Source organism: Calypte anna, chromosome Z (genome assembly GCF_003957555.1).
Source record: "Calypte anna isolate BGI_N300 chromosome Z, bCalAnn1_v1.p, whole genome shotgun sequence".
Lineage (NCBI taxonomy): Eukaryota > Metazoa > Chordata > Aves > Apodiformes > Trochilidae > Calypte > Calypte anna.
The window spans coordinates 40,004,370-40,028,429 of NC_044274.1; the positions used below are offsets into that span (position 1 = coordinate 40,004,370).

A 24,060-nucleotide genomic window follows, 5' to 3' on the forward strand; every position below is an offset into this window, starting at 1 on the left:
ACTCAGAGACATTGTAAGAAAGCATTAGACATCTTAACTGCAAAGAAAAACTATCTTTTGCTTACATTCTTACTACTTTGCTTTTTTTACTACATAATGGAACAATAAATTCACGTGGATTTGATTTTATTATCTTGGAGTTGCCATAATGTATATAAAGTGATCAGATGAGTTCACTAGGACTAGGAACCTTCATTAGCTGTTTACCATATGGTTTAGCACTCCAAGCAGCAGGCAGCAGTATTCTAATGTCTTTGTATGGTCATCTACAACTCTGTTTCTATTAGTGATTTCCAGGCAGAAACCAGATTGTTTTATCCCTCCTTTCATACCCTATTCAAGAGCCTGAACTACAGGCATTCCTGGAGCCCTGAGCAAGCTAGGTGGTTTGAGTATGCTTCTGTCTTAAATTGTTATTAATGGAAGGTGAGAAGTTCATATGACAAGCATTAATTGTGAATTATCAAAATTCTTAAGTATTTCCATGATGTTTAATTTAGTCTTTGCAGGAGTAACGCTTAGAATTTATTCCTTTTCTTAGCTCTGTGGATGTCTAGCTTGGTTATATCTGTCTTGTTTTTTCTTACACCAATTGTAGGTGTACATGCTGCATTTCAGAACAATCTAGCCTCAGGTAAATGAGTAAAGAAGTGCTGGAAGAGCTGATTATGGCCACTGTGTCAAGTCTTGGATTTTGTACTGATGTATTTGTCAAACCATTTGGAGACAGACTGACCAAGCTTTGTCTTAAAGCTGCTCTTGTTTGTGTTGAAATCATAGAAACTTCTTTTAGTTTCCATCATAAATGAATGCACAGGCAGTTTTTATTTTTTCTGCCACCGTTTTCCTGCTTACCTATTCCCTTACCTTAAATCTCAAGGTAATGGTAAATATAAAACAAGGAAAAGAGCTAAGGAGTCTACAATGTTACTTTTTTTCCCCCTGAAGAAAGACTGTCTTACAGGCTTGGCTTGTGCTTCTTCTAGTTTGAATCTGTATTTTTCATGTAACTGCTTATGATTTTCCAAAATCCCCCAAAGTGTCTGTAACCTCTGTTCAACCCAACCAGTGTTGGCTTAGATTGAGCTGCAGTTAAATCTGTGACATGACAGGCAGACAGAAAAAGCTTTGCTGACTTTGAAGTGGCTTCCTGATTCTAGACTGAACTAGCAAGAAAAAAATAGAGATAACATAACTGCAGTTATGCCACAGGAGAGACTGATGCTGAGGCTGTTGTTTCATACATGTCTCAGACAATTAACGTTTGCTGCCCCCAAAAGGTATGTGCTCCTGCCTCCTTCCCACTGTTCTGACCACACAGTTCTGCCCTCTCTGTTGTGTTGTCTTTGGTGTCCATCTGCCTTCCCTACAAACTTGAGGTCACCAAACCAGCGCAAAGCTGTTCTGCTGTGCTGACTTGCAGACTTTTTGCAAAAGCTTGCATGAGGTGGGGTGACCCTTCCTGTGTCAGTAAACAATTAGACAGACTGGCTTATCTTGGAGGGGTATCAGAAGTTGTAGTATTAGTTTAAGCCCAAGCTTGATGCAAATAGATATTGGTGATAAAAGCAATCGTTTCCTTTATCCAGGAGAAAGAAATTTACTGGTAATAATCTGTCTCTCTCAGACATTTCTATGGCACTGACTAATGTTGATGGGGAGGTTTATCTGCATTTATGACTCTTGCATCAGAAGTCCAATGGTTGAGTTAGGCAGCTCTGCAGTAAAACAAGCTGCAAGAAGGAAGTCACTAAAAATTACTCAGTAGTAATTGCTTTTGGTTTGTTTTTGTTTTCAGTGAAGGGAGCAGTCTTACCCCTGCTCATCGTTACCCTGACTTCACGTTTAAGACATATGCACCTTTTGCCTTCCGCTACTTCAGAGAACTTTTTGGTATCAAGCCTGATGATTACTTGGTAAGATCCTGCTGTTTTCCTTTGAGTTGCAAATTATTGTAATGCATGCTAGTTTCATAGTGACAGAAGAGGATGCTTTGAAGGTCCCAAATAAGTTTTGTGTTTGGAGTGGTATATATCTATTGAATATTCTTAGTGTTTAATAGAAATTTTAGTTCTTCATCTTTGAGAGAAATTACTGTAAAAACTGCCTTAATTGACTAGAGTAACTTGAGCTTTAGTGATCATTTAGAGCCTTATTTCTAGAGAAGTTATAATCAGTACTTGCGTGACTTTTATCAGTTCAGTTCTAATAAACTGCTCTTGTGTTATTTGCATTATTTATGGACTTCATTAAAGAAGTGTTTGCATGTGTTTCCATCTAGCCTTGAGAAAAGTGGGTAGCTAGCAACTAAGAAACATGTTAGAGCATCTCCTTTGTTCTTGGTATTTTAGAGTCTGAAGAATTATTCCTTCTGAGTATTCAGCTGCTTATGCGAGAAAAAAAAGTGATGCTTTTGCTGCTGTCATAAAAGCATTCTTAGCTTGGTGGAACCCATTTGTAACTACCAGGGACAAGTATCCACTATTTTACTTCTTTTGTAGCTCTTATTTTGGAGGGGTAGAGTGAAAAAAAGAGGGATGGATTGCCTTCTAGATATTTGCTTTATATCTAACTTGTCTTATGCCAGTCCACCCAACAAATTGGAGTCCAAGTAAAATTAAGGAATTTCGTACCTCAGAATTTTACTATGAACTTCTTTTGGATGAGTTTCTAGATCTTTTTGTTCTATTACTGACAAGTGTTTCTTTAAAAAAAAAAAAAGCTCTTGAAAGAGCTTGAATAAAGAAAAAGGAAAGGTAAAGTGATGCTGAAACATTACTTAGTGTATTACTTCACTGACGTGTTTAAAAGTGTTACAAAGTTTTTGGTACTTCTTGGACAATGAGATTATAAGCAAAATTGGTTGGTCTTGCTTTTCTTCAAGTTGAATGTGTATGTCTGATTTTAATTCTTTAGTATTATGTATAGATTTTGTATTACTAGCCCTCGTGACAATACTTTATAGATGAAAACAGATCATACCTTTGAATTATGGATGTTAGTAGCCGGGAAGTGCAGTTGGGTTGGAGTTTTATAAAGGTATCATTATGTAATTTGTTGGTTATCTCCTTTTATGGACCTGATGAGAGATGAAGTATTCAGGCTGTGTTACCAGCAGCTGAAAGTCTCTACTTCCCAGAGAAAGCTCTGATCAGTCACAGCTTCAATTCCATCTAAGGAAGCATTTTCTGTGGCATGAATGAAAGATGTAGAAAGACTTAGTGCAGTAGATAAATTTTGTGACATTCAGATTAGACTAATCACTGAGGTAAATTCCCAGGACAGGCAACTTGTTTTTTTCTTCTTGGCACAGTAGAAGACACTAGTGATAACGTTTCCAAGGAAAAGGGTCAACTAGAAAAGCTAGTTTCAAGATGAAGTGCAGCTTCTTTTCTTGAAAATGCAAATCAGATTTCTTTCAACACTCACATTTTTTGTGAAGTATAGTTGGAAAATTGCTGTGTGTTGTCATGTGTGCCTCTTCTAGGGTTATAATCTGCATGTTAAAATCCATTTCTGTTGCTTCTTATTCTACGTGAGGCATCACTTTGGACTCAGAGTTGCAGTCCCTTGTGGTCAAGATGCAAATGTAATCAGAAGGGATCAGATCACAAAACTGTTTTTATTTTAGGACCCTTTTCCCAATTGGTTATGACCAAACCCTCAGGTTAAGACTTCAGTCCCAGTAGCATGTGTCAAGGTTCTGACTGAACAGTCCTTTTTTCTATGAAATCTAAATGTGTCATGTAGTGACTGTAATTCCAATTCCAAAGATGTGTCTGAAAGGCAAGGGAAGTAAAGTAAAAACAGGGGAAATTACAGCACATGTGATCTTACACTGCTAATTTGCAATGACAAAGCTTTACAAAGATTTACAGTTTCACCTTTTCCAAGGAGGTTGAGCAGTAATGCAGTGTGGGAGTCAGACTGGATAATGAGAGTAAATGCATTTGAACAGCTGGACACCCTGGATTACTGTCAGTTTGCAGGGAAACTTCTTGATCATGAAGTACTTGATTGCCATGGGACAGGGGATTTTCTTATTTTTCAGCTTTGATTTGCCTTTCATAAGTGTCCAGTCAAAATTATCTGGGCTCTTTTTATAGCTCTTTTTTCATCACGTACTGAAATAAATACTCCAGTTAAATTTAAAGGAAGATGTTTTCAACAAACTCCATTTTTTTTTTGTGTGTGTGGAATTCCTCTACTTATCTCAGGCAATGATCCCATAAACCAGACATTTTTTACTGAAATAGTTATTCCTTTTGTTCTTTGGAGAGCAGAAGACAAACTGCATTGCTAAGAATAGTTCCCTGGTGCTTACAGTGCTCATAATTCATATTCTGTGTAATGTTGTTTCTTTCAAAGTCTGAAATACTGGAATCTCCACAAGTGTGTAATATTGATGGTATAAAGCAAAGGAAAAGACTATGTAAATGAAAGTTTAATGATACTATATTTTAAACAAGCTCTAGAGTTTAGTACAAGCAGGTTTTTCTGTGTTATTGAGCTTAACGTCCTCTCTTTGTTTTGCTTGAGTGAAACATGAAGTGTGAGTTAGTGGATATTTAATAAATTTACATTAGCCTCTGTATGAATTCTAGGTCTACTAGTAAGGAATGTTCCTTCGTGTCTCTTTACTCCTTAATGTGATGGTAACTATTACTGTTTCCCCATGGAAGAAAAAGCCTATCTAAGCATCCAAAATAATGGTCCTCCAGACCAGATTTTTCCTACTTCCTGGTTTATAGCTTTTCTCTTTTAAGCACTTTTCAATCAGAAAATTGCATTAGCAGCTACAACAAGATTATTATTCTAATGAGTTCAATCCCAATCTCAATGAAGAGGACTTGCCTATTTGTCTGAGGTGAGAAACCTCTACTCCCAGTGTGATGGTTTAACATCTTCCTGTACCTGTTCCATTAGTGGCTATGTAATGCAAACAGCTGCAGTGAAAATGTCATCTTCAAGCTTCTGACATCAGACCTTGCAATGCTGATGGTGTGGGGATGGACTCGTTCTACTTCAACAACTTGCTTTGCTCCTCAGAATGTCCATCTGGTGCAGTGGGACATGAAGAGGGGACACGTGTTCAGATGCCACTGCTTTTCCACAGTTCTGCACTGTGTCCAGGGCAGAGTGGCACAAAACAACTGCCCTGCCAATTCTCAGCCAAATTTCTGGGAACCAGCTTGCTGTGCAGCAGTCAGTTGTTGTGGCTGAAGCCCAAAGAATTAGCTCCACAGTTCTTTAGCTAATTAGCTCCACTGCCTATTTGACCCTGCAGTTCTTTGTGTTAAACTTGTGTTTCAGTAACATATGCAATAGCAGTGAAAAATAATTTTTGTCTCTTCCAGTACTCAATCTGCAATGAGCCTTTAATTGAATTATCCAACCCAGGTGGCAGCGGGTCCTTATTTTTTGTAACTAGTGATGACAAGTTCATCATCAAAACAGTTCAACACAAAGAGGCTGAGTTTCTTCAGAAGATCTTGCCAGGTTATTATATGGTAAGTAATTCAAGGCTGTATTTTACCTACATTTTTCCTGTTTCATGTCATGCTTTTTTTCTTTTAATTTTCATTGCTTTTACCCATATTCATAATATTTTTGATATTTTTTTAACCTGTCTTTCAACTTTGTACCCCTCACACCCATCAGAAAGAATATATATAAATCAAGAAGATATTAAAGATAGTAGGTGTTCTTTTAACATTGAAGATGAAGCTGAGTGTTGTCCTGTGATTTAAGAGAAACTTTGCTTCTAATAAGATAGTAACAATAAAAAAAAAAAAGGCTTCTAAGTTTCTAATTAAACATTTCGTCTCCATTTTGTATTTGTCTACCCTCTGCATTTCACTCAGAGTGGACAAAGAAACGAGACCGGTCAGTTTCACTTTTGTTTATGGACTGCTTCTGTTTTTTATTTCTCATTTATTAAAATAATAAAGTAAAATATTTTTAGCCATGTAATTTGTTCAAAACTTATGTTTTAGTTCAAGCTTTTTGAGGGCTGATTTTAAGTTGATTGCATGTTTTTTATGTGAGTCATCAGAAAGGGAAATAATTGATCCCAAGAAGGTAGAACTCAATCATCTTTTTATTTTCTGGATGGTATGCAAGGCAGCAGTGTATTAGACTTGTGCCTGACTTTCTTTCCTTTCTTTGCTTTTCTGTGTAAACAGTTGAAAAGTTAACCCTCTCACTTGTGCTAAAACTGAGAAGTGCAACTCAAATTGAATCACATTATTGTTTACATTACATTGTGGATTCCGTGTTTGTGTAACAGCATCAAAAAGAGCTATGGTGGCTGATACTTTGTTATTTCTAATCAGGATAAGCATCTCAGCATAAGTTTGACTATAAATAAGTATAAGGACATTTTGCTTTGTTTCTGCTATCTTTATTCTCCCTGCTGCCACATGCAAGGGTTTTGACAGTGAAAAAGTTTAATCACTGTGGTTATTTCCTATGGAAATACTTTCTCCCCATGTTTTATATTGTGACTTAGTAATCATGTAACGCAAAAACTGAAAGTAGTTATATTCAGAGGGAGGATTTTGTTCTCACCTCTTTTATCCTCTCATAGTTAATTTTTTGCCTTTTGTGGAATTCGGATTATTTCACTTTTCTGATGGTCAGTCATGGGTCTGTTAGGATCTCGCAGTCCTGTGGAGGCAACCTGGTTATTTGGCTCTAACCCTCAGTGTGAAAAGCCTCATGGAAAAGGGGTTCTGTTTTCCAGAATCCAAGACATGTTTATGAGAACTGCATTTGTCCCAAACTCCTTCTTCCTGGTGGAATGCAAATCTTGTTCAGTGCAGAATAAATAAATTGGATCTCCAGGATGCTTTTAAATTTGGCCTAGTCTGCCTTTCTGTGAGAAAGAATTTTGGCATAAAAGCAGTTACTGCTCTGCTCTTGGCCTATATAAGCACCTGTCAGAAAGGCAATTTTTATGCTGACTTTCTGATGAAAGACCCACAAGTATAATCAACTGGTCAAACTAACTAAACTGATTAGGAAAACATGCACTGTTTTCTTGATGTCAGTTAGTGTCCCTTGGTGTTAATAAGAGCTTTCTTAATCATGAAAGTTTATTAGAAATAGACACATTTGCCACAAATATAATCAACTGGTCAAACTATCTAAACTGATTAGGGAAACATGCACAGTTTTCTTGATGTCAGTTAATGTCCCTGGATGTTAATAAAAGCTTTCTTAATCATGCAAGTTTATTAGAAATAGACACATTTGCCAATATCTCTTTTGTTTTAGAACCTGAACCAGAATCCGAGGACTCTTCTACCCAAGTTTTATGGCCTGTACTGCGTTCAATCAGGAGGCATTAATATTAGAGTTGTTGTAATGAACAATGTCTTGCCACAAGCCTTGGAAATGCATTTAAAGTACGACTTGAAAGGCTCCATGTACAAACGGAGAGCATCAAGAAAGGAGAGAGAGAAGTCCAACCCTACTTTCAGAGACCTGGATTTCCTGCAAGACATGCATGAAGGGTTGTATTTGGATTCTGAAACACACAGTGCACTAATGAGAACTCTACAGCGGGATTGTCTAGTGAGTAAAAATTGACTGCTTAAACTTCTGCATTCACATCTGATCTAGACTCACCTTAGCAAAACAGAGGGCAGGATGACAGTTGTTTGACCACCATTCCTTTTCCAGGCAATTTAATTAGAAAAAACAATGGATGTCAAAGCACTGATGAAGTCTTCATTTTAGTTAGACTATTGGGATCTGAATCATTGAATGGGATGTCCCAAGTTGGAAAGGATCCATGAGGATCATCAAGTTGTAACTTCTGACTCCACTCAGGGCAGTCTAAAATGTAAACCATATATCTAAGAGTCCAACTACTTTTTGAACACCAACAGGTTTGGTGCTTTGACCGCTTTCCTGGGGAACTTTTTCCAGTTTGCAGCCCTCTTGGGGAAGAATTCTTTCCTAATACCTAGTCTGAAGTTCCCCAATGCAACTTTAAACCATTCCTGTGCATTCTGTCACTGAGCAAAACAGATCAGCACCACCCTCTCTGCGTTCCTCATGAGAAAGTTGTAGACAGCAGTGAGGTTCTGTAGACTGAACAAAATTAATGCCCTCATCCGGTCTTCACAAATCATCCCCTCTAGTCCTTTTGCAGACTTTGTTGCCCAAAACTACACAGAGTAGTCGTGGTGGGGTACACTGATGCTGATTATATTGACACAATCACTTCTTTCAACCAGCTGGCTGTACTTTGCATAATGCACCCCAAGATACAGTTGACCATTTTGGCAACCTGGGCACGTTGCTGATACCCTGAGCTAATGAGCTAATGCCTAATGTCCACATAACATTTTCAAGGCAGGAAAAGGCTACCTGCATTGTCCTTTGAGAGGATGTTGATGGATTAATTCAGTACCTCTTGTGGATAGGAAGAACTGTTTTAAAATGTTGTGTTTTCTTTGTAACAAGGTAAGAAAATATAAAGTAGGGAAAAGAGTAATTATTCAAGTCTCTCAGAGTTTCGCAAGGTTGACAGGGGTTGTGGAAAGAAAAGTTTGGCTTTTTCTGGAGGGAGTTCTAACAGCAGAATGCATATACTGAACTGCTCAGAAGGAATAGGCACCCTGAACATCAGAGTTTGTTGTTCACTGCCACCTGTGGTGCAAGATGGAAAGCGTTGTTTTTGCACATGAATAGTACTTTTTGTTTGATTATCACAAAGGTCTCCAATGCCTTGTGCTTGGTTTGTAAAGCTGAGTGATCTAATGTTCAGCTGCATATTCAGTATGAGATATTTATCTGACACCACACATTGTTCTCTCTGTAGTCTCTTGCACTGAGCATTTCCTGAGCTCCTTCCATGTGTGATAATGCAGAATGCATCAGTATGTCACATCTGGGGATCTGGATGCCCTTTTGTGCATCCCTTCCAGTAAAAGCCATGGGTATTCTACAGTATAGAAAATTGTAAGTGGAATATAAAACAGGGAACTGGACTGAAAAGTAAAAACAATAGTCAGTTCTTTAATTTTTATGTATTAAAAATAACCATACTTAATATTATGACAATTATAATTATGTAACAAAATTAATTTCGAACTAGATTAAATTTGAAATTAAATTAAATTAAATGTGAACTAAATTTCAGATTCCAGACTGTTGCTAAGACTTCTCATAGCTATCCTGTCCTTGCCAGCAGCCACTATCATAGTGAATGGTGGGGATGGGGGTGAGGAAGATAAGGAGGCAAATGGTAGCAAAAATAAGGAATTTCTCGTACCTGAATACCTTTCATAAAAATCTTTGCTCTGGAGCCTTATTCACTTCAGAATGCTTTAGCTTGTAAAGCCAGTATGCCTGTATTTTATAAAACGGTAAATACTGAGAGTATTGGAAGGCAATTTTAATAGTTGTGATTTATTTTTAATAATCACGCTGTTAGCCACTCTGGTCATTGTATAAAATGATTAATTATTAAAGAATAGAGCTGATTAACCAATTTCCAAGTAAAATTAGCCTTCAAAATATTAACAGGAACTGTTATGATTATGAATAAGACGAAGAATTAAAACTTTTATGGGACAGAAGCAAGTACTAAGTAAAATCTAAATCAGTAAAGACATTGAAGACAGTTTGAAATGCATTGGGGATTTCTTTTTTTTTCTTACTGGTGCAGATTAAATTCTAATTCAAATTCAGCTGCTGTAGTGTTTAATAATAGTTAATCCTGCAGAAGTTGTTTCTGTGTGGGAGAATATTTATGTGAGGCAAAGGATAAGCCATGGTACTAAGTGATGTGTTAGGTCCAAGTAATATTAGCACAACTCTTTGAGAGGCTAGAAGTGAATTAATAGTAGTATTTTAAATTTCATAGTTTATATGAAATCAAAGTAAAGCTAGACATCCATTTTTAATTCCTCAGTCTTTACTGGAGGTCTTAAGCAGTTTAATAAATACAAATTAGTAGCAGCTGTAGTTACAGAGCTGCTCATGAATCCTCATGAATTTGGAAGAGATATCCAGAGCAAGGAATCATAAACTATGCATATTTAGCCTACCTGTAGGTCATTAGCAATTCAGTTGATGGCTTTAAAAATCCTCTTCCTGTTGAGACAGAAAATCTGATTATTCACTGCAAGACAAAATCCTGTAGTTTTTAAGAGAATTGTCTTGGCTATCTAAAGAGATATTTCTTAATGCAGTTTTAAATGTGTCAGGTGTTGTAGGATCTCTGAGGTCACCAGGTTAACTGATTATTATTGATTCAATGTAATATCAGTCTTCTCTCTGTTATGTTAGTGTCCTATGTCCCTTTTCCAAAATGCTTGTAGGAATTTTAATGTTTGTTTGCATGGTTATCCTTTTAGGTTTTGTACTTTATAAGCTGTGCATTTTTATTTTTTTTCTTAGAGCTTTCCTTGATTGTTTTATGAAAATGACCTGCTGAATTGAGTTGTTCTGCATGGTTAGCTGTGTGATTTATCTGTCAGAAGACAATGTGGGCTGTATCTGAAATATAAAACAAATTCCATAGCAGAAATACTTGCTTTTCTGGCTGAAATACTTCAGTGCAAGATGTCTAAGGTGATTCACAGAGAGCATAGTTCAGAGAAAATAGAATCTGCTTCACAGAGTTATTTTTCTGTATTCTGAAACAGCGTATTTTGTTACACTGTTTCAATGGGATTTTTATTTGGTATGAAAGCAATAATACTTTGAGGCTAGAAGGGGATGAGTGATGGTTGCCATCTAGAAGTTGTCAGAGCAGCTAAAGCAAGTTTTGCAAGCAGCATTGAGTGATTAAGTGACAACAGTCTGTTGACAGAATCTGTGATCTAGTGAAACAATATATATAAATATAAATTATATGAACAAGTTAGTAACTAAAAATCTACTTGTAATTGTCAAATCCAGCTCTTAATCATGTTGTGTACTAACAAATAAGAATATTCTTGCTGAATTTTCCCAGAGACATGTGGCTAGCAAGGTGCATTTCAGAGTGGATACATGAGTGAAGGTTGAATTCCTCTCACATTAGTTGCACAAGGCTTGTATTTCTGGGGGTTAATGTCAATTTCTAATCTTCTCACATGGGTGACATCAGGTGTTCTACAGGCCTTCCTTATTTTGTTATGAATATAGCCTTTTAACACTATAATTTGTTAGAGTGTCTTTTAATTAGATTAAGGTCTCATTTTGGTACCTTTGTAGAAAAAGCTTGTTGCTGCTTCTCAAAACCAGTTCCACCTAAAATCATCAAAGCTCCTTGAAAGCAGCCCTTGACACAGGAAAAATCCTTTTGATGTTCTTAGAGGATGCTGCATGTTCAGAAATAGCTTGATGTGCTTCCTTCTGTAACTTTTTCTTGGTGAACCAGGTTAATGTGTACAGCTGTGTGCACCAAATATTACTTACACATAAAATAGTTATTGTTTGATATTTAAATATTAATGATTATACATATGTGGGACCCTTTAGATATATTCATCTGCAAATGCCACTGATGAAAGTAAAATTTCTGTCAGTACAGACTGCAGTTTGTCATGAAGTGTGTTTCTGCTAAATGTTTGATTTGAGATTTTCTTGTTATTTGGGTTAATTATTTCTTATCAGGATTTTACTTAGGAACAAACAGGGGAATAAAGCATGCCTAGGTCTGGTGAAAAGATACGTATTTGCATTAGGAGTGGCCAATTTGGTTATGAAATTTGTAAGGTGAGGTAATCAGAACTGTATATCAAGCCACCAGAAAAAGGGGTATATCATATTAAAGGATCCTAAGGACACTTTGTAAACTGGACATTCCTGCCTCTGAGTAGGACCATGAATAGGATGCCAGGGCAACAAGGGTTAGAGTTCAAATGCCATGTGCTGCTTATAAAGAGTATATACTGCAATTAATCCACTGGATGTGCAGGTGCTTCAGTTTCATAATGGATAACAAAATAGCTACTTGTTTTTCTATGATGTTTTTCAGTAATCCTGGAACAGTCATAAATAGTCAAGGAGATTTTCAGTCCCTTGTGTACAACAAGCAGTACAAGTGGCAACAGTGAACTGAATCTGAACCAGAAAGATGAATTTTATCACATAAGAGGTCCCTGTGGAGGAAGAAACAGCACAGTTATATATCACAGCCTTCCATGAGGCTGCAGATGCTCCTAGACATAGGTTACATAATCAGTGCAATTAAATCATAATTAAATCATAATCATTAAATCTAATGTAATGCAATTCAACAAGAGGTAAAGAAGAGGTTGGAGGCAGACCTGTCAGCAGTTTTGACTGTAAAGCATAAGTGGCAGTGCTTTTCCCAAGCCTGGCTAGTGGCTGTAATCAAACTTTGCATAAACAGTGTTGCTGACTTTATTACTACTGTAAGTATTTTTATAGCAGATTAATTGGTTTGGGTTTTGTTTGAGCTTTTTTTTTAACTTGGCCTACACAGAACCTACTTTCAGTATTTGTGGCAAACATCCACTGATTTTAGTGAATACATTATGTAATGGTTTCTTTTTGAGAAATTCAGAATAAAGGGTAGCAATAAGCAATGACTAAAGAAATTTCTAGAACTCTTTTGGCACCAAATTTCTGTGCCCTTGTACCTGTTAGCTGCGCTATTTTTGCAAGTCATAATCATAAAACAGTAATCTACTAGCCACCAACCTTCCCCATACAATGCCCCAAAAAATTATATTATCTTGTTGTATTCTTATTTAGATTTATGCTTTTTTCTTGTGTCCTGAAACTCTATGTGAATTCTGTCATCAGAGGATGCTGTGGAGTACTGAGGGTCACACACTATCAGTCTTTTTCTTTTTCATTTGAACCAACCCACCCCTGTGCAGAATCACTCTGAGCAAGATGAAACCTACTGTGTCTCCTGAACTCCTCCTTTGTGTCTGGAAATTGCAATGAGGTTATGGTTTTCTGCACTTAGATTACAAATTATTGTGCTTTGTTTCTTCACTTTAAATGCTTATAGTGGTACTAAAATTAAGAGACTGTGTCCCTCAGGGAAGATAAAATGGCAGAGAGAAAAAAATTCAACTGTATTGTACGTTTGGTTCCTACTTAATGAGTACATAAGAAATACAGATGGAGTGGTACAGAACTTTCCTACCTCTGCCTATATCCTTGGCTATTGGAGTTAGAATTATTTCTCTGGATCTGGTTTTCCTCCTTGTACAATTTTGCAGACCGATAGACCTTTCCTGATGATTGCCAACAAATCTCATTTTGGAATTGCAAAATGTATCTTAGAGTTCACAAGTCATCTCAGTGTTTTGTATAAAATATTTATACTTCTATAGTCTTCATCAAAGTGACATACTTGGAGTTACTGTTTTTTATTTGTCATCTCTGCAAAATAACATTTAGTTCTTCTCCACATAAAAAGATGCATTATTGCTTCTTGATTCTGTGCCTAAAATTACACTATTATCTTAAGGTATTATGTGCCAAAACATATCATGAATCATTGATGATCTCCTTGAGGTAATTGGGATGTGAGTGGCACAGCATCTCCTTCCTGGTTCCCCCTCCACTTAGCGCTGCTCTTACGTAAGATAATGCTTAACACTGTTGCTGTCTGCTGACAGTTTGGTTGTATTACTAGGTGTGATCACAGCTTGTTCTAGGCCACCTTTGCATATTGAGATGAATTGGATTTCCCTGTAACGGCAATATGCTAGACTTCATAATGATTTAACTGACTAGAAACTTATGACAGAAGCATGAAAGAAGAAACTCACCTACTGACAGAGCTACAGTAGCAGTGTAGTTGACGAAGTCATGCTTCAGAAATAAAACAGCCTTTGCAGTTCAGGTAGGCTCTGTTTAGCCAAGTGAAGAGAGATGTATGATTTTTGTGCCCAAATCCCATCAACTACTAATGAAAGGGTGGTAGGAAATAGGTTTTTTGACACTTCAAAGTTCTTCACGAGTGCTTTCTCAGTTAAAAACAGGAGGTGTAGGGGAGCTAGAGAGTAGTGTAGGCAAAAATGCCCAGTAAAGTCTGGAACCTGTACCAGACCCTTAAAATTTCTGTAGTACAAAAGTATATAGTGAAACTATTAACTGACTGTCTGCTAGAAATTAAAAAGGTTGTGACTGGACATACCTTCCTTGACTACAAAATAACTTCAGGTTATGTTTCATCTATGCACCTTGATTTTCCACTTGTAATCACACTTGTAACAAGAGCATTGAGCTAGTTAGATAACTAGAACTTTGGCTTTCATGTGTTAGTAAAGAATTTTTGTTTAATTACAATTAAAGCAAAAGATAAATTAGTCCTTTAAAAGCCATTTTTTACTTAGGTTTTCAAAGTGCTCCTGTGTAATTCATATTGTAGTCTTGTTTCGGTACAGCAATTTCTTCTTTGTTGATAGGTTCTACGGAGTTTTAGGATCATGGATTACAGTCTGCTACTGGGAATACACATGCTGAAGAGTAACTTGAAGGAAAAAGAAGCAGAGAATTCTCAGAGTACATCAGATGCAAAACGGCCTGTGGGGCAGAAAGTTCTCTATTCCACAGCCATGGAGTCTATACAGGGCCCTGGGAAGTCAGGGGGTTCTGTCACCACAGAGGCAACAAACACGTAAGTGCCATGACCTGTTGTTAAGGTTTCCATTAAAATCTGCACATCTGTTTCTTCAGCCTGTGCCACTTGGTATTAACAGTACACTGCAAGATTTGCTGCGGAGCAGAAAATTAAAACATTAATTAGTATATTGAGCATCTTCATTAACATGATAACAAATCTGGTCAGTTGAGAGTGACTTAGTATGCACAAGTATGTTCATTTATAAAAGAGATGTTATGAGACAGCTCTTACAAGACTCCCAATTATAATCTGATTTTAACTGGCAGCAGCGTGATGAGCCGTAAGCAAAAGCTATTTCTTAACACTGAAATGGATATTGCTGCAGTGGTTGTTTTAATACATGCAGGGGTGGTCTTGGGAGGGGGGGGTTGGGGCTGGTTTCATTTTTTAATTAAAAGCTAAAACCCACCCTGGGCTTCTACATGACTTTAGCTAATGTTGTGCTGTCCAGATGCTGAGCAGTGTAATACCACTGATGAAAGCCTGTTGCAGAAGTTGTGTCCTCCTTGGTGCTGTATGCTCTGGTATATTGAAGTAACTGGTAGTGTGTCAGGCCTCACTGATGTGGATTAAAATAAGCCTACGTCTTAAAAGAAAAACCCTAGGTCAATCTTTGGCTGTGATTCATTACAAGGAGCTCTGAGGAGGACAGTGGATATCCTGCAGAAGTAACTGCTGCTTGTGCTGAATTGAATTTCCAGTCATAACAGTCAGGGAGAATCAACAGAATGCAGTTTTGTAAACTACCTAATAGTTCTGAATGTAAAATCAGTTAATTGAGATGGAGTTAATGGTAACAGGGCTTTACAGTAATTTAAACTGTACTTTCTACAAGTACAGTTTATGTGGTTTTCTTGCTGCCTGTAATAATAATGTTTCCTCACCCCGCAAAAAAAAAAAAAAAAAAAATTAAGTAGATGGGATAGTATCCTTGTTTTATTGAGGGAAGGGACTACTGTGCTTTAGAGGCAGAGTGGGAAATACACTCTCAACTGCGTCTTTGGTAACTTGTTTCAGTGTGTCTTGTTTCTCAAACTGTTAAAAGGATTTGGAGATATTGCATGTGTTGCATCCTCAGTCTCTTCCAGTTTCATAGTGGGTCCATCAATGTCAACAGAATCTGACAAACTGATAACTGGATTTCAGTTTCTGATTCTAGAAACAATGAACCCCTTTATCTAAGTGGTGATGCAGACCATATACCATCTTCCCTGTAGTTGAAAGGGTTCTACAGGAAAGCCAGAGAGGAACTTTTTACAAGGGCATGTAGTGATAGGAGAAGTTTTTAAACTGCAAAGAGGGGAGATGTAGGTTAGATATTTGGAAGAAATTCTTTAGTTTGGGGGTGGTGAGCTAGTGGAACAGGCTGCCCAGGGAAGCTGTGGGTGCTTCCTCCCTGGGAGTGTTCAAGGCCAGGTTGGTTGGGGCTTTGAGCAGCCTGGTGTGGTGGAAGTGCTCATAGCAGTGGGGGTGGAACTAGATGATCTTTAAGGTCCTTTCGAACCTGACCCATTCTAGGATTCTGTGAAAAGAGGATCTTAGAATGAGCACCTTGTTCTTTAAGGTCATGGCTGAATAAATACCCTCAGCCAAGTGGAGATCTGGGCAGTCAGGCTTCTCAGTTTGATACTGTTAATTTTCCTGTCACTAGTCTGTTTGTAAAGAAATTTTGGAAAAGCACATACTTAAGGAAAAATACATAAAACAACCCTTTTAGACTTTAGGTGCAGGCTCTCTACAGTTTTGTTACATTTGAGCAATAAAGTGACAAAATCCTCCCTTAACAAGGCAAAATTACTTGTTAAGCTTAGCAATAAATCGATGTATACTTTTTTCAATTTTCACATCATCTAAATATTTCCAATTCTGTCTAAAAATTGTCCTAAAATACTCTTTGCTTATAATGGATACTTACCAGATAATTTAGGTTTGCTATTTAAAATCAGTCGTATAAGTGACCCACAACTGACTGACTTTTCACTGTAGTACCTACCCTTAATGTTGTGTGTATTTCTTTGAGTTTGCAGGTGGGTACATTTCACCTGCTAACTGATGATCAGAGATGTCTTTAACTATGCTAACTATGCTTTTGTTCTTTCTCTCAGAATGGGTGGTATTCCAGCTAAAAGCCATAAAGGAGAAAAGCTGCTTCTATTTATGGGTATTATTGATATTCTACAGTCCTATAGGTAAGTTGAATTTCAACTGTTTATTGAATACATGCTGAAATTACTTACAAATGTGTAAATCTTATAAATCAGGTGTTTATATGCTTAGGTTAATGAAGAAGCTGGAACACTCCTGGAAAGCTCTCATTTATGATGGGGTAAGTAGATTTTACCGTTTTTTTAACAGGTACGTTTATTTAATGGAACTGTAACTTATGCTGACCATGAAAGAGTTTGCTCTGGTATATTTGTCGTCTGCCATCACCATGTGATTTGGGCTGTTGCTGAAATATCCGAGGTCCATTTCCTAATGCATGCTCTGATTTTATTTATTGATCTCTTTAAAAGCCATTAAAATCATTACTTGGCCTTGTAACTTAGACAAGACAGTGGCCATTTAGCAGGACATTGAATCTGTATCTGAAAATGGACGTAATATGAAACAAAAAACCCACACATTTTAAGCGCTAGAAGATTTTACAGAATTTATGATTTCATAAATGAAATACGTAACAAAAATCCTTCAGGAATTTGTCATTAAAAAGAAACAAATTGTTAGACTTCACTGGTTTTGAGTATGCTTGAAGTGTATGACATAGTTTACCTGAGGTTTCCAGCTTCTTTCTTAATGATTTACTTTCAATTACTACTGGAAAATGTGGCATCTTTTTCAATCTTGCAGGATACTGTCTCAGTTCACAGACCAAATTTTTACGCAGAGAGATTCTTAAAGTTTATGAGTTCAAGAGTTTTCAAGCGAGTTCAAGGTAAGAAAGTTGTCATTTCCACTCTTACAGATATTTTTATAATCATTACTTTGTAATACTCCTGCCTAACCAGTAAAACAATCTTCTTCCTCATATATCACTTAGATTGCCAAAAGTTGTTTCTTCACTGAAGCTAATGGAGTTTTGCTCTAACAGTTAAACTCCAGAGGATTAGTTGCTATGTATTTTTTGTCACATTAGGGGTATCAGAAGGTAAAAAAATCAGAAGTTGGATATTAAAAAAGTCTTTTGTCTTTGTCCCTATCACATGTTTCTAGTTTTCCCCTCCATTTCTCTTTCCTTAATCTTTTAATTAATTCTCAAGCCTAAGACACATATCACTATTGGCCAGATACAGGTTGTGGTAGGTTGATGTTGGCTGGACACCAGCTGCTCTATCACTATCTTGCCCTCAGCTAAACAGGGTGGGGAGAAAAATAAAACAAAAGGCTCATGGGTCAAGAAGTGGACAGGGAGATTGCTTACCAATTACTGTCATGGGCAAAACAGACTAAACTTGGGGAAATTAACTTATTACCAATAAGATTAGGGAAATGAGAAATAAAACCAAACACATTCCCCTCATCCCTTCCTTCTTCCTGGTATCAACTTCACACCAGAATTCTTTGCCTTTCTAGAGCAGTGCAGGGGAACATGGAGTGAGGGTTGTGGTCAGTGCATCAACATCTCTGCCCCTCCTTACTCTCACACTTTTCCCTGACTCTAATGTGGGGTTCCTCCTATAGGAAACAGTTCTCCACAAACTTCTCAAGCTTTGGTCCTTCCTGTGGGGTGCAGACTGTTTCAGCATGGGTCACCCATGAGGTCACAATTTCTGCCAAAAGCAAATCCAGTGTTCCACAGGTCCTGCCAGGGCCCTGGTCCAGCAGGCTTCCCACAGGGTCATAGCCTCTTTTGGGCACATCCATCTGCTCTGGCATGGGGTTTTACGTGGGCTGCGGGTCAATACCTGCTCTACTATTTACCTCCATGGGCTGCAGGGGCACAATCTTCCCTCACCATGGTCTTCACCAGGGTCTGCAGGGGAATCCCTGATCCAGAGGCTGGAGCACCTCCTTCCCCTGCAGACACTGCCTTGGTGTCTGCAAGGCTATTTCTCTTATACTCTCATTTCTCTTTCCCAGTTGCCATTGTGCAGCAGATAACTTGATATTTCTGTCTGTTGGACAAGATGTCTCATGCCGCCATATATGTTTCCTGAGCATTTAAGGGCTTTTTTCAGTTCTTTATAATTCTGTCTGCTAGATTTATGTCAGCATAAGACAACCTGTTCTGTATTCTTAATTCTACAATGTAGAGTTAAGGACATCATGCCTAATTTTCTCTATAATATTTACTTGTCTGTCTCATATTTCCAGGCTAATAGCCAGTCTTAATATCCCACGCTTCTTGGTATGTTTTGCAGACAATGCTGTTAATCTACTTTTACATAGATTAAATCATAGAATCATAGAAGTTAGGGGTCGGAAGGGACTCCAAAAGATCATTGAGTCCAACCCCCCTGCCAGAGCAGGGTCACCTACAGGAGGTGACACAGGAACGTGTCCAGGTGGGCTTTGAATGTCTCCAGGGAAGGAGACTTAACAACCTCCCTGGGCAGTCTGTTCCAGTGCTCTGTCACCCTCAGTGAAAAAATTCTTCCTTATATTTTTACAGAACCACCTATGGTCCAGTTTATAACCATTGCCCCTTGTCCTATTATTAGTCACCCCTGAGAAAAGCTTGACTCTGTCCTGCTGGCACTCAGCCCTTATATTTTTATAAACTTTATTGAGGTCACCTCTACATTCTTCAAGATGAAGAGACCCAGCTCCCTCAGCTGGGACACACTATTCCAGATGCAGCCTCAATAGGGCAGAGTAGAGTGGGAGGAGAACCAGTCTCAACCTAAATTAATGGTTCAAATGCAGTATAAGTCTTACATCAAATAAAGAGCTGAGAGTGTTCTGCCTTAAGGAACTTTGTTTATAAATTTCAGGTTGGATATTTCAGTTTAAACTCTTAACCCCTGTTCTGAATATGTGATTTTTTCCCATAGTGCACAGAACAAACCTCCGTAAATAACAATAAAAGCATAGTAAACAGATTAAGCCTCAGGAAGCGATTAGCTCAGCAGCTACCTACTATGTCATTTTTTAACTGTATCCTGGAGCTCTTGATCTGATTCTATTTTTCAGTCTTTAGACAAGTGGCATTTTAAACCTAGTAGTAGGGCACAATATAAATTAATGCCTTTGCAAGCCAGTGCATGGAGCTCAATATCTAGCAACTGATAAAACACTGAATGAACTGCTTGGCATCCTCCTGCAGAAGAACTGCAAAAGAATGTCATGGTTCAGTCTTAGTGGCAATAGTCAGATCCTAGAGTTTCAGCCAAAATGCCACTGTAAGTAGGCAGGCCCTGGTAAAAACTACAGAGGAGTTGCTTATACCTGAGTATACAAGCCATCATCATTTTAAGAGTATTTGTTTTACCCGAAGATGCTGTTTCACACATGTCAGTAAAGTCAGTAGCACATACATAATACAGCAGTAGTTCACAGTTCAATTAAATGATCATAACCTCTTCTGTATCATTCTGTTGCTGGTTACATGGGTTGATATTCCATAGTAGATTGGTAACTTACTAATGTCAAAATTGATTAATTGACTTGAATTTTTTATGCCAATGAGCAGGAAGAAACTCAGAAAAAGACCAAAGTTCTTCACCCACAGATGAACTAGCAAAGTCTTTGGCCCTAGTTTTAACATATTTAATAAGTGATTTTGTATCTGGATGTGCTCTTTGTATTCAGAAATTCTAGCTTTATAGATGGCTTGCTATATGCTGCTAAAGTTGTAAAAGGAAATAAAATGACACTTCTCTCAACACCTGTTTTAATTCTGTAATGCAGCTTTAAAGCCTTCACCTTCAAAGAAACGGTGCAATTCTATCACAGCCCTAAAGGCAACATCACAAGAAGTAGTGTGTGCAGCTAACCAGGAGTGGAAGGATGAGAAGCATGACATTCTTGCTGAAGGACAGAGCTATGCCAGCCTTGATGAAGAAGGTAACGTCTTTCAAATCAACATGCTAAACAATGTCTTTGAAGGAATTTAATATAATCCTTAGAAGCCCTGTTAGCTTCCAATCTGGCCGATCTTTCAAAACTTCACAGTCAAGTTATTCTCATGAGGAGATTTGTTAGTCATATTGTCTATCTAAAGAACCTGAATCTGCACAAATCTATGGGACCTGGTAGGGTCCATCCTTCGGTCCTGAAGGAGCTGGTGGATACAGTTCAAAACCTCTGCCCACTGTATCTGGAAGGCCATGGTGAACCTCTAGTGAGGTTCTCACTAAATGGAAAGAAGGTAACATATCCCCTGTTTTCAAAAAGGGGAAAAGGAAAATCCAAAGAACTACAGGCCTGTCAGTCTTACCTCTATGCCTGGCAAGATCATGGAGCAGATTCTCCTGGAAAATCTACTGGGGTACTTGGAAATAAGGACGTGATTGGTGGCAGACAGCATTGTTTCACTAAGGGAAAGTCGTCCCTGACCAATATGGTTATCATCTACCACAAGGCCACTGAAATGGTGGGTAGTGGCAAAACAACTGACATAATCTGACATTTGACACTGTCCCATAAAACATCCTGGTCTCCAAACTGACAAGACATGGATTTGACAGATGGATCACTCGATGGACAGGTAATTGATTGGATGGCCTCACCCAGAGAGTTGTGGTCAATGGTTCAGTGTCCAAGTGGAGGCGAGTGGCATTCCTCAGGGATCAGTACTGGGATCAGAGCTGTTTAACATCTTTGGAGACATGGACAGTGGGATAGAGCGTATCCTCAACAAGTTTGCTGATGACACCGAGCTGTGTGGTGGGGCTGACACCTTAGAGGGAAGGCAGGCCATCCAGAGGGACCCTGACAGGCTGGAGAGGTGGGCCCATGGCAACCTAATGAAGTTCAAGATGGCCAAGTGCAAGGTCCTGTACCAGGGAAGGTGCCAACTCGAAACAAATACAGGCTGCTGGGAGGATGGATAGAGAGCTGCCCTGAGGAAAAGGACTTGGGGTGTCAGTAGATGAGAAGCTCAACATGAGCTGCCAGTGTGTGCCTGCAGCCTAGAAAGCCACCTACATCCTTGGCTGCATCAAAAGAAGTATGGGCAGCAGGGAGAGGGAGAGGATTCTGCCCATTTGCTCTGCTCCTGTGAGCCCACACCTGGGATACTGCATAGAGCTGTGGAGCCCCCAGCACAGGAAAGATACAGACCTGTTGGAGAGGGTCCAGAGAAGGGCCACAAACATGATCAAAGGGCTGGAGCATGTCTGCTGTGAAGAGAGGCTGAGAGAGTTGGGGCTGTTCAGCCTGGGGAAGAGAAGGCTCCGGGCAGACCTTTTAGAGGCCTTCCAGAACATGAAGGGGCCTACAGGAAACCTGGGTAGGGGCTTTTCACCAGAGAGGGTAGTGAAGGGGAAAAGGGGTAACAGTTTTAAACCGAAAGAGAATAGATTCAGGTTAGATATTACAATATTAGATATTCTTCACCATGAGGGTAGTAAGGTACTGGAACAGGTTTCCTAAGGAGGTTGTTGATGCCCCCTCCCTGGAAGTGTTTAAAGCCAGGCTGGGTGAGGCCTTGTGCAACCTGGCCTGGTGGGAGGTGGCCCTGCCCATGATCCATGCATTTTGGATCTTGATGATTGTTAAGGTCCTGTCCAGCCCTAACCATCGTATGATATTTGGCAGAACAGACAATCAGGAGCAGAGAAAGTCAGAATCAAGTATATATATAGTATGTTGCTATCCTCTGGATTTCAGAGGATCTTAAATTGTTCCAGCTCAAGTAGCAGAATCAGAGCAGAGACACTGCTATGCTTTTCACCGACATTTAAACTAACATGTCACATGAAGTGTCTTGAAACTTAGTTCATTGTTCTTACGCTCTTCTTGAGGAGATACAGACTTTACCCTTTGCAGAGCTTGTCTGCAGCCAACTTTAAAGGACAACCATCTGCCTAATCCTGTCTGAAAACTGGGTCTTGGTAGTGTGATAGTAGTCCCAGAACTTTGAAAAACTAATCAGGTAATCACATCATTCTTTAATATTTGACCTTGAGGTTGCTGTGTGTTCTGCAGGCACATGAATAGTAGAATAGAATCTCATCGACTCAAACATACTTAGAAGCTTAAAAAAGCTGTTGAAAGCATGGTGTGATTCCATACCTTTGCATAAAGATTATTTGATTTGATTTGAAATGAAATTCATTAATATTCTTTATTTTTGTGTATACAGTACTAAGTTCAGGCCATCGGCCAGATCTAGTGTTGAGCACTCCGTATCTGTTTGAAGCAGCTTCCTTGGCAACCACAATTTCTTCTTCTTCCTTGAATGGGGATGACCATAATCAACAAGATCAACCTGTGATCGATTCTAGCAGGTAGGCTGCTAATGTGGTTTTCTTAAAAGTCTAACAACGTGTGCAATGGAAGGGGGCTCTGTGAAATCAAAAGGAGGGGCAAATATCTCTGTAGCTCAGTCTTGAGCCTTTCCGGTGAAGGTGGACTGCAGTAAGCCCTTATCATTTATTACATATTATTTTGTTAAATGTATTATGGCTGGAGTCACAAACTAGGAAGCATGAACACAGCAAAATTTTACAGCATACTTTTTTGTCATGTTCCAAAACTGAACTTGGCATTTAAAACTTGCTTAGGCCTCAGTCTGTGCCATAAACCAAACTGCATTGAAATCAGGGTAGGAAATATTTCTTGTAACTTGGCCATAGCCTGAAACAGCCACAGAAAACTGATGTGTTGGGTAAAGGGACTACTTTCAAATTGATTTTTCTTCTGAATGTATGGTGCTGAATGGTCTGCTTTAAGTTTTTTCAAAATTACCATTTTCTGAAGTTAATTTATTTGAAACTTCACCCATGGGTGTGATGAGATCTTGTCTAATTTTAACCCAGGAAGGATAAAACCAGGAAAGTCTCAGTAAGAGTTGTGCAAATGGTTGAAGTACAGTCTTCAGCTAGCTTGAATGGGATTTGTGTTGTATTTGAATGAACTTTAGCTGTGACTGTCCAATACCATGCTTAGGACAGTAAGTTTTGCTGGGAGATTGTCTGTGTATGTGCCTGCACTCTGCACACCTGATATGTGCTGTATTGTGTGGTCTTGCTGCTTGTGAACTCTTTACCATGTGTTGTACTGCAGAACAGTGTTTGCTTAATCTTTAATCTGTTTTCATCAAGAAGGATAACTGCTTGTGAACTCAAGTGTCTTGAATTTTCTTTGAATTAATATGGAATCATGGACTACATGTGTCTATACAAATTTGATAAGCTTACTTATGTGCTGAGATGTAGTTCCTTAAGCTGAATGTTGTCCAAAAAAAAAGTTACTTTAAAAGCAATCTTGAGGCAGTAGGATTTTACCTCGTATTAAAATTTAACCAACTGAATTTTTGTAAGAAGTAAAAGGACTTG

The 24,060-nt window shown here is 38.4% G+C and overlaps 1 protein-coding gene across 4 annotated transcripts in view; it reads left to right on the plus strand.

Annotated features, from left to right (window-relative positions):
• Positions 1-24,060, plus strand: part of PIP5K1B (phosphatidylinositol-4-phosphate 5-kinase type 1 beta) — an 83,964-nt gene that overhangs the window by 46,333 nt on the left and 13,571 nt on the right. For all 4 annotated transcript variants that reach the window (XM_030467078.1, XM_030467079.1, XM_030467077.1 and 1 more), the window contains 9 exons: positions 1,799-1,916; positions 5,358-5,510; positions 7,279-7,578; positions 14,400-14,611; positions 16,723-16,806; positions 16,895-16,943; positions 17,468-17,552; positions 20,468-20,623; positions 22,866-23,010. In XM_030467078.1, the coding sequence (XP_030322938.1) occupies positions 1,799-1,916; positions 5,358-5,510; positions 7,279-7,578; positions 14,400-14,611; positions 16,723-16,806; positions 16,895-16,943; positions 17,468-17,552; positions 20,468-20,623; positions 22,866-23,010 (1,302 nt within the window). The remainder of the gene's footprint in view (positions 1-1,798; positions 1,917-5,357; positions 5,511-7,278; positions 7,579-14,399; positions 14,612-16,722; positions 16,807-16,894; positions 16,944-17,467; positions 17,553-20,467; positions 20,624-22,865; positions 23,011-24,060) is intronic.